Source organism: Bos indicus x Bos taurus, chromosome 7, assembly GCF_003369695.1.
Source record: "Bos indicus x Bos taurus breed Angus x Brahman F1 hybrid chromosome 7, Bos_hybrid_MaternalHap_v2.0, whole genome shotgun sequence".
Taxonomy (NCBI): Eukaryota; Metazoa; Chordata; class Mammalia; order Artiodactyla; family Bovidae; genus Bos; species Bos indicus x Bos taurus.
Window position 1 is genome coordinate 2,181,416 of NC_040082.1, and position 15,529 is coordinate 2,196,944.

The 15,529-nt window shown below is 39.5% G+C and overlaps 1 protein-coding gene across 1 annotated transcript in view; it reads left to right on the forward strand.

Moving 5' to 3' along the window:
• The window catches only part of PJA2 (praja ring finger ubiquitin ligase 2), a 72,703-nt gene that overhangs the window by 11,029 nt on the left and 46,145 nt on the right, over positions 1 to 15,529 (forward strand). The window contains exons 2-4 of the mRNA XM_027545472.1: positions 9,262 to 9,379; positions 12,412 to 12,612; positions 14,286 to 15,336. Coding sequence (XP_027401273.1) covers positions 9,349 to 9,379; positions 12,412 to 12,612; positions 14,286 to 15,336 — 1,283 coding nt within the window. The 5' untranslated portion in view covers positions 9,262 to 9,348. The remainder of the gene's footprint in view (positions 1 to 9,261; positions 9,380 to 12,411; positions 12,613 to 14,285; positions 15,337 to 15,529) is intronic.

The window sequence follows — 15,529 nt, forward strand, 5'->3', positions numbered from 1 at the left end:
TTCACTGTACCAGTGCTCAACTTATTGTTCCTTTTTTACAATAGTTTGCAAAACTATCTTCAGAGAAGAGTAGCAGTTAAGAGAAGAGTAATAGGTAAGGGAAGAGTAGTAGATAATCAAGTATAGCCTTCTGTCTTATCTCTTGTTACTAGGGATAACAAACCCGTTTCATCTCAGAAGTTTTAACAGCTGTCCCTTAAAATTTCTCTCTGATTTAGGTATTATTATCGTTTCTAAAGTTGTTCATTTGCAGAGTTTGCTAATCATACCTTGGAAGTTTTCTTGTGATGGTGGTGGTGGTCATTCACTTAGTCATGTCTGACTTTTGCTAGCCCATGGACTGTAGCACGCCAAGCTTCCCTGTCCTTTACTATCTCCCTGAGTTTGCTCAAACTCATGTCCATCAAGTCAAACTCCTGTCCATTTCATTCTTCATCCCTTGTCCTCTTACCCTCAGTCTTTGCCAGCATCAGGGTCTTTCCCAATGAGTCAGCTTTTCTCATCAGGTGGCCAAAGTATTGGAGCTTCAACTTCAGCACCATTCCTTCTAATGAATATTCAGGGTTGATTTCCTTTAGAATTGACTGGTTTGATCTCCCTGTTGTCCAAGCTACTCTCAAGAGTCTTCTCCAGCACCACAGTTGAAAAGCGTGAATTCTTTGGTGCTCAGCCTTCTTTATGGTCCAAGTCTCACATCCATACGTGGACTACTAGAAAAACCATAGCTTTAACTATACAGACCTTTGTCAGCAAAGTGATGTCTCTGCTTTTTAATACACTGTCTAGGTTTGTCATAACTTTTCTTCCAAAAAGCAAGTGTCTTTTAATTTGGTGGCTGCAGTCACCATCTGCAGTGACTTTGGAGATCAAGAAAATGAAATCTGAGACTGTTTCTACATTTTCCCCATCTATTTGCCGTGAAGTGATGGGACCGGATGCCAAGATCTTAGTTTTCTGAATGTTGAGTTTTAAGCCAGCTTTTTCAGTCTCTTTTTTTTCACCTTCATCAAGAGGCTTTTTAGTTCCTCTTTGCTTTCTGCCATAAGGGTGGTGTCATCTGCATATCTGAGGTTATTGACATTTCTTCCCACAGTCTTGATTCCAGCTTGTGCTTCATCTAGCCGGGCATTTCACACGATGTACTCTGCAAATATGTTAAATGAGCAGAGTGACAGTATACAGCTTTGATATACTTCTTTACGAATTTTGAACCAGTTCATTGTCCTTGTTCAGTTCTGACTATTGCTTCTTGTCCTGCATACAGGTTTCTTAGGAGGCAGGTAATGTGGTCTGGTATTCCCATCTCATTAAGAATTTTCCACAATTTGTTGTGATCCACACAGTTAAAACCTTTAGCCTAATCAACGAAGCAGAAGTACATCTTTTTGTGGAATTCCTTGCTTTTTCTATGATCCAGCATATGTTGGCAATTTGATCTCTTGTGTAGCAGCCTGTAGCTTTAAGTCTGTGGTTGGTTGCTTGATTTACTACAATTAGTTGTAGTAATATTTCCAGTTGCTTAGTGATATATGGAATTAATACCACTTTACTCCTCATTTATTGTGTGTATACTAGTTAGATGTACTGAATATTTTGCAGTTGTAAATACATATAAGCAATCATTTGTGCTTGTTGATAGAAAACATGAAAAATCTAGAGATACATTAAAAATAATATATAAGTGTCAGACATAATTAAAGTATAAGCTTAAGTTGCTAATAGTGGATTCTTTAGTAATCTCTTGGGATATTTACTTTGCCTTAGCCACTGAAAATGGAAGGATGAGGTAATGTTAGGAAGCTAGGTTTAAATGTAATTGGTTCCAGCATATATGAAGCTGCTTTCTGGTGGCATTTGTCAGCGTTTGTCATAAACCTATTTTGTCATGGAGTTTTTATTTTTGAATTTATAGCTTAAGTGTGGTAATAATTACAAAGCTTTGTGTGACTAAAAAATTATTTTACTGAAAGGAAATATGGGCTAGGTAATTATAAAAGTTTGTTTTAAGAGAAATTTTAAAAGCCATTTCTAGGGCACTTTGATATATGTAAAGCTAAATATGGGAGAATACAAAATAAATATTTCAGTGAGCTTGGAAGAGTAATTAAGACTTCCCCCCCTTAAAATAGTTGGATCAAGCTGTATTTGTTTCTGAACTATTGTTTGTTTTGTTCTTTTTTTTTTTTTTAATATATAATGTTATCTGAGCTTTAGGTGTTCAACATTGTGATTCAACATTTGTGTTCATTACAAAGTGATCATCACCAGAAGTCTGGTTACCATTCATCATCATTTACTTGACCCCTTTCACCCCTTGTGCCTAGCCCCTTAATTAGCTTTTCTGTTTCTAAAAGGACACTTTAAAAGTAGATTATTTCTAGGCAGTCTAATGAATGGGCTTCCGTGGTGGCTCAGACGGTAAAGAATCTGCCTGTAATGAGGGAGACCTGGATTCGATCCCTAGGTTGGGAAGGTCTCCTGGAGGAGGGCATGGCAACCCACTCCAGTATTGTCTGGAGAATCCCATGGACAGAGGAGCCGGGTGGGCTTCGGTTCATGGGGTCGCAGAGAGTCATTTCTCAAAGTGATCATGACCAAAAGTCTAGTTACCGTTCATTACCATATACGTGACCCCCTTCACCCATTTTGCCCACCCCCTTAATTAACTTTTTTGTTTCTAAAAGGACACTTTTAAAGTAGATTATTTCTAGGCAATCTATTGAATAGGAGAAAATATTTGCAAATCATGTATTCGATAAGGGGTTAATATTCAAAATGTATAAATAATTCATGCAACTCAATAGCAAATACTAAGTAGATGTTTTTCCAAAGAAGACATACAGATGGCTATCAGACACATGAAAAAATGCAGAGCGTAGGTGCTAAGCAGCAGTGCAGACATTGTCAACAAGCGAATGACGCATGTAATTCATTTTACACTGTCATCCCCAACATGGTGCCTCCCAGGTTGAGAATAAGTAGGTCTCTTACAGGGAGAAAATGCACTTTTGTGAGCTGGTATTAGAGAATCTTTATGGTGGTAGATGGACGCATAACTTCAGAATCTAAACACAGGTAATTTAAATTGGTTGTATTTATTATCTAATACAGGATAGTTTTGTGCAGTAATAGACCTGGCAGCTCAGGATGTGTATTATATCATAGTTTCTGTGGGTCAGACACTCAGGAACAGACTGACTGGATGGTTTTGGCTCAAGGCCTCATGAGGGTTACAATCAAGATGGAGCTGCAGTCATAAAAAGCCTTGAATGAGGCTGAAGAATCTGCTTCCTAGATGGTTTATTCTCATGGCTATTTCCAGAAGACCTTGGTTTCTTCTGCCTTTTGGCAGAAACTGCCAGTTCCTCATCACATGGGCCATTCTGTAGGACTACTGAGTGATCTTACGGTACAGCAGCCAGCTTCTCTGAGAGAGTGTGAGCCGAGAGAGTGAGGAGGAAGCCACAGTATCTTGGGCCTGAGTCTTGAACATCACATAGTCACTTCTATCACTTTGTCTTCATTAGAAACAAGTTACTGAGTATAGCCCACACTTAATGGGAACAAATTAGGTTCTGCTTTTTTAAGAAGTATCAGAGGATTTGTGGACACGCTGTAAAACCACTACATTATTCTAACAGGTATGGTGATATTGCACAAATGAGTAGCCTACATTACAAAAATAATAGTAATAAATGTGAACTTTGAATATTATACAGGCTGGAGTATTAGTTGACTACTCTGGTGTGTGCGTGCATGCATGCATGCCAAGTCACTTCATTTGTGTCCGGCTCTTTCTGACCCCATGGACTATAGCCTTTCAGGCTTCTCTGTCCATGGGATTCTGGACAGAGTTGCCATGTGCAGGAGTGGAGTTGCCATGCAGAGGAGAACTGATCCTGAAGGCGGTTCACGGTGTAGCTTGGTGTGTGTGTTCAACGTCAGTGGGTATTGTGGTCATTTAGGTATGAGCACGCATTATTCTGTGTGCTGAAGTCTGTTGCTTTATTACTATTTTAGATTTTTAGTTTTCTGAATTACTTCTACTACTAGCTTTCACTTAATGTGTGTGAGTTGAAACTTGAATCTAAGTATTCCCAAGTCTTAGTCTCTTCTAACTATATTTCCGTATTTCCATCAGAGAAAGGGGATTGTCATGCATTCATTCATCCCTTCATTGACAGCTGTTTAAATATGCATCATTATGTTAGTATACCGACACAGTTCATTTAATAGACATAACACACTTAAAGCAAGGCCTTTGTCTTTAAATTCACTCTTTCAGCTCTGCCGTGGGAGGGTAGAGCCCATATTCAGGCTTTCCCTTGTATTCTTTTGAAGATTGTTCCCATTACCTATCTAGAACTGCTGGCATATTATCCTAGTTAAGGGGTAAAATGATGACACCTAAGTCAATAATTGGAAGATCTAGAATTAATACTTCCCTGATTAATTCCTTTAATTCTTAGACAACAGCACATTTGTATAGTTTTTTTTGTTTTTGCAATTAGGAAGAAGTATGTGAGCACTCTTAAGAATTTGAAATGAATGATTGTCACAAGTAGAGAGGAATCATATGTTATTATTAGATGAATAGTACTAGCAAAGGAAACATTTCTTTAGAGAAAACTGGAGAGACCAAATGTTCCCAATAAACTTTACATACAAATCTGCCACTGATGAATTAATTGTTTTAATCTTGACGTATAACTATGGTTTTTATTGTTCATCTTCTGTTCTGTTTTCTTTTCTCTTTCATACTTCAGAGATAGGAATGAGTAGCCCTGTTGTAGGACTTATCTATGGGAGAAGGCAACGGCAACCCACTCCAGTACTCTTGCCTGGAAAATCCCATGGATGGAGGAGCCTGGTGGGCTGCAGTCCATGGGGTCGCGACTGAGTGACTTCCCTTTCACTTTTCACTTTCATGCATTGGAGAAGGAAATGGCAACCCACTCCATTACTCTTGCCTGGAGAATCCCATGGATGGAGGAGCCTGGTAGGCTTCAGTCCATGGGGTCGGTGAGTCGGACATGATTGAGTGACTTCCCTTTCACTTTTCACTTTCATGCATTGGAGAAGGCAATGGCAACCCACTCCAGTGTTCTTGCCTGGAGAATCCCAGGGACGGGGGAGCCTGGTGGGCTGCTGTCTGTGGGGTTGCACAGAGTCGGACATGACTGAAGTGACTTAGCAACAGCAGCAGGACTTATCTAAACAGCTGGCCTAGATAAAATAGAGATAATTGATATCCACAGAGAGATTCAAGTTTACATTTTATTTGTAAGACAAGAACCACTATTGAAAATGACAATGATGATAGAAGAAGCAGGGAACAAGAAACACAAGAAATCTGAAAAATTATTGTAGAGAATATTAGAAAGCCAGAAATATAAAAGTACATGAAATCTATCATTTTGTACATTGAAAATGAGAAAGAAAAGTTTAGAGACAAAGAATTAAACTCTGTGGGCCAAATACAGAGAAAATAAGGAAAGAAAAAAAAATGAGAAAATTTTATGTAAGTCTTTAAAGCAACCCTACTATGCTATGTGATAGAAATTTTTTAAATGGCCAAAGAAGGTCCTTGTGAAATATAGAATACCATTTCTTGAGAGAAGATCCTAGTTATTCCATAAAGAAAAATTGCTTTACTTACAAAAGAATGAGAAATAAACTGACAGGGCAGTTTCTTAACAGCAACATGGGCCTCTTAGAAAGCAGTGCCCTTTAGAGGTTGGAAAAATGATTTTGTTTTGAACAGAAGTCAAGAGTGTGATGGAAAGAGGAAATATTTTGATATGCAAAGACTCAACTTTTACCTACTTACATAAAATTGCTAAAACAATTACTTGAGAATCTACTAATAAAGACAAAAGGAACACACCCCTGTTCCTGAAACAAGGTAAAGAGGAGAGAACGTGGGTTTCAAATCAGGGGACCTAACTCAAACCCAACCAGAAGATAGCCCAGAAGTAGTCGGGTCTTGAAAGCAAGCAGACTTAGTTTCTATCAGGCAGTTGGAGGGCTCCAAAAACAATCTTTTAGAAAGAAATGGATTTATGTTGAAAAAAAGTATGATTAAGAAACAGGGAGCTTTTAATGATTTCTGTACTCTTAGCACTTCTCTCTCTCAACGGCATGCTTTGACGCGGCTTCTGTGTTCAGCGTTCTACCAAAGACGCCATTGTCAAGAGCTCCAGTGACCTTCCCTGTGGCTCGGTCTGGGGTCAGTTACAGATCCTCGCCACGCTTTTCTTGTAGCAGCAGTTTGGCCCAGTGGATCAGTTCTCTGGTCTGAAGTGCTTTATTCATTGGCATCCACACTCCTAGAGTTTTTTTGTTCTCTCACCTGCCTCTCTCACTGGTTGGTTAGTTTTCCGGGTACTTCTTTTCCCCTGACCTCTTAATTTTAGGGGCCATCTCTAACAAACCCTTTTTGAATATTAATCTATATCCTGATAACTCCCAAATTATACTGGCAGTTCAGAATTCTCCAGTCAACTCCAGCCTCTTATTTAACATTTCTACTTGGATATCTAGTAGATACCTCAGATTTGACACATCCAGAAGTAAACTAAGTGTACTTTCTCCAAACCTGCTTCTTCCACAAATTTCCTACATCAGGTAATGGCCTGTCTGTTTTTCTAGTTGCCTGGGCTGTAAAACTTAGGAATCAACCTCAGATTCTGACCTTACTTCATAACCTATATCAGAAAATTTTGTTGCCTCTGCTTTCAAAATATATCCACAATCTGGTAAATTCTCACTGCCTCTATTTTTACCCTGGTCCAAACCACTGTGATCTCGTGTCAGTATTTTCATAGCTTTCTAACCAGTCTCCTACCTTTGACCCTGTTCCCCTTCAGTCTAAACACAGTAGCCAGAGTGTTCCTTTTAAAACAAGTTAGGTAATGTCTCCTCTGAGAACTATTTGGTGGTTTTCCATCTCACTAAGAATAACACCTACATTTCTTATATTGGGCTTCCCTGGTAGCTCAGCTGGTAAAGAATCTGCCTGCAATGCAGGAGACCCCAGTTCAATTCCTGGGTTGGGAAGATCCCCTGGAGAAGGGAAGGGCTACCCACTCCAATATTCTGGCCTGGAGTACTCCATGAACAGTCCATGGGGTTGCAAACAGTCAGACATGACTGAGTGACTTTCACTTTGACTTTGTGGTCTTACCTTGTAAAGACTTATGTGATCAGTTACATTTCACTCCCCCATCCATAATTTACTTTCTGACCTCATCTGTTACTTTCTTGCTCATTCCACCCCAGACCTTCTTGCCATGGTCACTTCTGGGAATCTTCACTTCAGAGTCTCCTTTTATACTGCTGAGGATGTTCTTTCCCACACATGGGGATCCCTCTCTCACGGGTATTTGCCCAATGATCCCTTCTTGGTGAAGCCTTCCCTAACTATGCTGTTTTAAACCACATACTCCTAGCAGTTCTTGAGTCCCTGCTCCGTTTTGCTCCATGGATGTTGTCTGTGGGCTTCCCAAGTGGCTCAGTGGTAAGGAATCTGCCTGCCAATGCAGGAGACACAGGTTCAATCCCTGGATGGGAAAGATCTCCCTGGACGAGGAAATGGTGGCCTACTCCAGTGTTCTTGCCTGAAAAAGTCCCATGGACAGAGGAGCCTAGTGGGCTCCAAGTCCATGGGGTCACAAGAAGACTGACACCACTGAGCGCCTGAGCGCGCACACGCACGTGTACGGTCTAACATTTATTTCTTGTTTGTTTTGTCTAGTATCTGTACCCCGTACTACAATTTTAGGAGGGCTTAAGATGGCAGGAGTATTTGTCTATTTTGTTCATTTTTATATCTTCAGCACTGAAAATAGTGCCCGGAATATTGCCTTATTTCAAAGGAAAGGCTTTGGATAAAATATCCATGAACTTAAATCCATGGCCATCCTTTAAGTCTGCCATGTATTGTAGTGTGAATCTGTGAAGATGCAAGTTATTGCAGATTATTTTTGTTATTAAAACAGTATTAATCAGTTTGTATTTTTGCCAGTATGGCAGGATTATTGTTTGATATTCCTTTCCCTTTTAGGTATTGTTAACAATCTGACTTGATTCAGCAATATTAGAGCAGTACACAGCCTATTGCTGGGGTATAATTTATATGGAGAATGTGTATGTATACTTTTATATGTGTTAATTTATAGCTAGCTGTATGGCTAGACAGATAGCATACAGATTGAAACTAATTTTCAGAGCTGTCATCTTCTAATAACTTTAAGTTGGTGGTGGGCAGTTAGCAGTAGCTCAGGTGTTAAGGTGTTGAAATAAAGAATTAAGCTCTTGCCAAACTTTAAAAAAAAAGCACAGGTTGTAACTTTTAAAATACTAAATAAATGGATTAATTTGAAAACATGAAGTTTTTATATGTTACATGGTAAATTTTGTTTTCCTGATTTAGAATAGTTTCTTCTTTGGCATTAAAATATCTGGTCAGTTGACTATTCTAATAGTCAATTTATCATTTTTTACACTTATTGTCATAAGCCATTATACATTTTTAAATGAAGTTTGTGTTCTTAGGGTTGACTTCTTTTAACAGTGGCAGAGCTAAGGGAACTTTAGTGTTTGATGGAGAAGCAAAGATAGCATAGTTTGTATTAGATGCCCAAAGTACTATATAACATAAGTTTGGTCACATACCCCAATCCACACTTCTAATATATTTGCTTGCTGCTGCTGCTGCTAAGTCGCTTCAGTCGTGTCCGACTCTGTGCGACCCCATAGACAGCAGCCCACCAGACTCCTCTGTCCATGGGATTCTCCAGGCAAGAACACTGGAGTGGGTTGCCATTTCCTCCTCCAATGCATGAAAGTGAAAAGTCAAAGTGAAGTCACTCAGTCGTGTCTGTCTCCTAGCGACCCCACGGACTGCAGCCCACCAGGCTCCTCCGTCCATGGGATTTTCCAGGCAAGAGTACTGGAGTGGGGTGCCATTGCCTTCTCCAACATATTTGCTTATGTACTTATAAATTATTCATGTATTATCATCATTGTCTTTCTTAAGGATGATATGTACTTAAGGCAAGGTTTTCTGAGAGGATACTAAATGTTTTCAAATAGCCATCTTCATAGTTTTGAGATTTTTTTGATTGCCTTATCAAATCCAGTATATATTATTGTGTTGTTATGGGCAAGTTAAGAACTTCACTAGAAGTGTTAGTTTTGGCATTTTGTTTTGTGCTTCTGCTTTATTAATGTTGTATTTAATCTGTGGTTTCTTTGTAGGAATCTTCTGCAGCTTATCCATTGTGTGAGTAAAAACTAAATCACATCCATAATTCCACTGAACTGGGCACACGGAAACTGCCATATATGTCACAGTACATTGAAAAAGAGCCAGCAGGTAAGCAAAGTCTGTGTTGGTTACTGTAGATTGAGGACTTCATATTTTCCCCTCTGGATTCCTTGTGTACTGTATATGATGTTTAATTTTGGTATTATTTAAGGCCAGTTTCAATCCATGTACTGAATATTTATAAAGCTTAATTTCTAATTTTTTATACAGTCAGATCAGATCAGATCAGTCGCTCAGTCGTGTCCGACTCTTTGCAACCTCATGAATCGCAGCACACAAAAATGAGTATAAATAGAAATTGTTATATTTTCTTTTCCTACCCCCTTGGCATCTATTGTGGTTTACACTTTGGAGACTATTTATTTGGAGATGTTGTTAAAGATACTGGTTCTGGAGTCATCAGTTTAGTTCACTCGCTCAGTCGTGTCCAACTCTTTGTGACCCCATGGACCGCAGCATGCGAGGCCTCCCTGTTCATCACCAACTCCCGGAGTTCACCCAGACTCATGTCCGTTGAGTCAGTGATGCCATCCAACCGTCCCATCCTCTGTTGTCCCCTTCTCTTCCTTCCTTCCATCTTTCCCAGCACCAGGGTCTTTTCAAATGAATCAGCTCTTCGCATCAGGTGGCCAAAGTATGGGAGTTTCAGCTTCAGCATCAGTCCTTCCAGTGAACACTCAAGACTGATTTCCTTTAGGATGAACTGGTTGGATCTCCTTGCAGTCCAGGGGACTCTCAAGAGTCTTCTCCAACATCACAGTTCAGAAGCATCAGTTCTTCAGCGCTCAGCTTTCTTTATAGTCCAACTCTCACATCCATACATGACTACTGGTAAAACCATAGCCTTGACTAGATGGGCCTTTGTTGGCAAAGTAATGTCTCTACTTTTTAACATGCTGTCTAGGTTGGTCATAGCTTTTCTTCCAAGGAGAGTGTCTTTTAATTTCATGGCTGCAGTCATCATCCGCAGTGATTTTGGAGCCCAGAAAAATAAAGTCAGCCACTGTTCCCACTGTTTCCCCATCTGTTTGCCATGAAGTGATGAGACTGGACGCCATGATCTTAGTTTTCTGATGTTGAGCTTTAAGCCAACTTTTTCACTCTCCTCTTTCACTTTCATCAAGAGGCTCTTTAGTTCTTCTTTACTTTTTGCCATAAGGGTGGTGTCCTCTGCATATCTGAGGTTATTGATATTTCTCCTGGCAATCTTGATTCAAGCTTGTGCTTCATCCAGCCCAGCGTTTCTCATGATATACTCTGCATACAAGTATGACAATATACAGCCTTGACGTACTTCTTTCCTCATTTGGAACCAGTCCGTTGTTCCATGTCCAGTTCTAACTGTTGCTTCCTGACCTGCATACAGATTTCTAAGGAAGCAGGTCAGGTGGTCTGGTATTGCCATCTCTTGAAGAATTTTCCACAGTTTATTGTGATCCACACAGTCCAAGGCTTTGGCATAGTCAGTTAAGCAGAAGTAGATGTTTTTCTGGAACTCTCTTGCTTTTTCTGTGATCAAGCAGATGTTGACAATTTGATCTCTGGTTCCTCTGCCTTTTCTAAATCCAGCTTGACCATCTGGAAGTTCACGATTCATGTATCGCTGAAGCCTGGCTTGGAGGATTTTGAGCATTACTTTACTAGTATGTGAGATGAGTGCAGTTGTGTGGTAGTTTGAGCATTCTTTGGCATTGCCTTTCTTTGGATTTGGAATTTGTGCTTAGAAGCAATTATATTTTTTATTTTAATACCCTAAAACAGAAATATGTAACTTTAATTTACTGATTATTCCATATACTGTGAGGAAATATTTTGTTTATTAGTTCCTGCATTATATAGGTAAAGTCCAGGTGACTAAGCAAATTTATTATATGTGTAGATGTGAGATAATGGCCTACTTAGTAAAAGATACTAATCTTTGCTGTTATATATCCCTTAGGCATCAGAACTTAGTACTTGAGTTGTTCAGATGTTTTTGACTTTTCTTACCATGCGTATAACATTGGTAGTTTTGAAAAGTTTGACTTGGTTCACCACTGTTTTCTTTTGGAGAGTTTTACTTGACCCTGATCTTTGGGATATATTTTATAGTGGTCCAGTTGGTTCTTTGTAATAGTACAGATAGCATTAAAGAAATTACTTGTGAGAAACCTAGACAGCATATTAAAAAGCAGAGACATTACTTTGGTCCGTATAGCCAAAGCTGTGGTTTTTCCAGTAATCATGTGTGGATGTGAGTTGGACTATAAAGAAGGCTGAAGGCTGAAGAATTTGTGCTGCTTTTGAACTGTGGTGTTGGAGAAGACTCTTGAGAGTCCCTTGGACTGCAAGGAGATCCAACCAGTCCATCCTAAAGGAGATCAGTCCTGGGTGTTCATTGGAAGGACTCATGTTGAAGCTGAAGCTCCAGTACTTTGACCAGTTGATATGAAGAGCCATTAGAAAAGACCCTGATGCTGGGAACGATTGAAGGCAGGAAGAGAAGACGATAGAGGACGAGATGGCTGGATGGCATCACCAACTCGATGGACATGAGTCTGAGCAAACTCTGGGAAATAGTGAAGGACAGGGAATCCTGGGGTGCTGCAGTCCATGGGGTCACAGAGAATCGGACACGACTGAACAACTGAACAGCAATTTGACTGGATTTTATTCACTTTTAATGTCATTGAAACCATTATATTATATGCGAGTAATTCACTCAACAAATTTGTATTGAGCAGTTATACATAAGGTATTTAGATAATTTGAAGGATCATTCTCCAATCCTTTAGCAGCTTTTACAGTATAGTAATTTGGCATGTGGAAAAAATTTGGAGTAGGTTATGTTGTAAAAAGCTGCAATACCTTAAAGGAATCAAGAAAAGATATTTGGGGGAGGGATGAAGGGGGTCACATAACTCAGAAAGTAATATTTCATGCTTACTTTTCAAGTTAGTTTTATGTTACTCGTAAGGGGCACTTGGTGTTCAGTAGCATGTGATTTGACAGATAATAGCATGCATATATGTTGAAACAGTACCCCAAATGTCACAACGAAAGCCATTGCTGTGCCTCTTATTTTTAACTCTGTTTTTCAGCAATGGATCAAGACTCTAGCAAGACTGCCTGGCCGAAACCAGCAGGAGGATATCAGACAATCACAGGCAGGAGATATGGCAGAAGACATGCATATGTCAGTTTCAAACCGTGTATGACCAGGCATGAAAGAAGCTTAGGTCGGGCTGGTGATGACTATGAAGTGTTGGAACTGGATGATGTTCCAAAAGACAATTCCTCAGGTATGCAGCCTGGAGTTATTTAAAAGCTGTTAATAGCGATGTAAACATTGATCTTGTGATGCTTGAAATAGTAAGTGGATTTTACGTGTGTCTTGAGTATAAATGCTGTACATTTCCTATCAAGAATTTCTATTTTAAATTTTCTATAAGCTTAATAGTATATACATAGAAGAAAGTGGAATATGGCCAGTCGTTAATCTGTAACTGCATTGTCATTGCAGTGATTACATTGTCACATCATTTCGCCAGTGGAAATGTTCAAGGAAAAAAAATTTGTTTTTTTTAAATGTGCACTGAGTATATTCTCCCCTGCATATTACATTTAAATAGCTTTTTTTGTTGTTTGGTTTTATTTGTATCTCTAAATAATTTAACTTGGTTATTTTGATATTTTTAGAATCATTATATAAAATACAAAATTATATAAAATCATTATATAAAATACATTATATAAAATACAAAGGTTATTTAATTAAAATGCCTTAATTATTCATTACTCAAAAAGTATTTTGCAGGTATCCATGTACTGTGGCTTCCCGGGTGGCTCAGTGGTGAAGAATCCGCCTGCCAGTGTGGCGAGGCGGGTTCGATCTCTGGGTCGGGAAGATCTGGAGTAGGAAATGGCAGCCCACTCCAGTGTTCTTGCCTGGGAAATCCCATGGACAGAAGAGCCTGGTAGGCTGCAATCCACGGGGTCGCAAAGAGTTGGTCACACTTAATAACTAAAGAATAACAACGATCCATGTACTGTAACTACACATTTTTGGACTGGAATGTCAGTTTCTTTTTATCCTGAGCAAACTTGATAATTCTAGGGTTGTTTTTTTTCTGTCATTTATGTTCAAGAATATGAATTATTAGCTAAGGTCATTCTGCTAAAGAAGCCTTTTTGTGATATGACAGGACAACTTTATTTATAATTTGTAAAATTTTGTTTCGACAGGTCTTGGTGTCTTTATTTTTTCTAGTTATACATTAGTGTAAAAGATAGTTGTGCTGGAAGTAATTTGTAAGGTATATAGCATTTTACTCTTGTCTCATAGTTCTTAGAAACTATGACAAAGAGAATCAATATATTGACTTTTTTGTTGTTTTTCAGTCATAGCTGTAACATAACTGAAGTTAACTCATTGTAGATATGTTATAACAGTTCATTTTGGGGATAGAAATTTTAATATTATGTATCTAGTGACTGAGATATAATTTTCTGAATTGACATATAACACAGTCTCATTTCTGTTAGATCTGCCGTTCTTATAGCTATTATAAACACTTTAAAGAAATCTGCATGTAATAAAATAATTTTAAGTTTGAATTGCCCATTCCAACAACTGGAAGAGTAGATTGATTACCCTGTGACTTCTCTCAGGTCTCTCATTAGTTTGTCTTTTAAATATCTTGTTTAGAACGTTTTAAGTATTAGGATTTGGGTGAAAAACCTGCAGAAGATGTCCGAGAGAGAGGATATTGAGAGGCTATACAATGGCATAAATGAACTCATAGGGTAACCAGTCTGCCGCTCCCGGTTAAGTTAGGGAGTGTAGAAGCACCAGTCAGAGAAATTCACTCATATTCTCAAATAGGTAATAATTGGTATGGTTTTTAGTTAAAGAGTCATTATTCATGTTATCTAAATTAGCCCCTCTAAATATGTTTTCTTTTGTTCTGTGAAGGTTCCAGTCCACTGGATCAAGTTCATTCTTCTGTACCCAGTGACCCTTTATTTGAAAAAAGTGAAGCAGAAATTCCCATTTGTGATACAGCATTGAACCAAACCATTGAGAGCACTCCATCCTTTGCTGCAGTGCGTCATAGCGAGGAAGGCAGGGAGCCCTTAGGGAGCAGCACAGATCTGCACAGTCACTCTGAGGGAGAGTGTACTCCAGGAGTCTGTAATGCTTCAGGCGTCCAGCATGGAGTTACATTGGCTCATACTGACTCTTACGATCCAGACGGCAGACACGGAGAGGATAATGGCCATCTTCAGCTCTCTGCAGGCGTTGTGGAAGGTGGCAGCTATCAGGCAGCACTGGGTGATATGGTATTTGAGCTGGAAAATGGAGAGGCAGAGGCATACACTGGTCTCTCACCAACAGCTCCCTCTTTCAACTGTGAATTAAGAGATGCGTTTGGAGAGGTAGATTCAGCACCTTTAGTGGAAAGGTCCACTGATAATACTGAGTTTGTCAGTCAGAACAACCAGGAATTTCAGACGTCCTCTTCTGAAGATGAAGTGGTTAGAAAGAAACAACAAAATAATACTAGCCAGGAGAGACAAAGAGAAAATTCAACTGAAGATTCAGCCTGTGCTCCCAGGCATATTTGCAGTGAACAAAACACCACTGATAGGGGCAAAAACCAGGGCAATTCTCTTGAGCAGGTGGTGAGGCCCAAAGTTAGGAAAGTGATAAGTTCAAGCCAGGTGGACCCAGAATCAGGTTTGAATAGGCATGAGGCCAAACAAAGAAGTGTTCAGAGGTGGAGAGAGGCTTTGGAAGTTGAGGAAAATGGCTCAGATGACCTCTTAATAAAATGCGATGAGTATGACGGAGAACATGACTGTATGTTCTTGGATCTGCCTTTCGCAAGAGTCACGCAGAGGGACACAGAGGATCGCCAGCTAGCAGCAGAAAGCGGAGCCCCAGCGAGGCAAGGGGCTGTGGAGAGCACGTTTTGGAATGGCTGTGGGGATTATTACCAACTGTATGACAAAGATGAAGACAGGTGAGTTTTGTGCAGTGCTTTGTGAGATTGTATAGTGAGCAAAGTGGTTTATTTTCTAGTACCACTTACCATTGGAAAAGACCCTGATGCTGGCAGGGATTGGGGGCAGGAGGAGAAGGGGACGACAGAGGATCAGATGGCTGATGGCATCACCAACTCGATGGACGTGAGTCTGAGTGAACTCCGGGAGTTG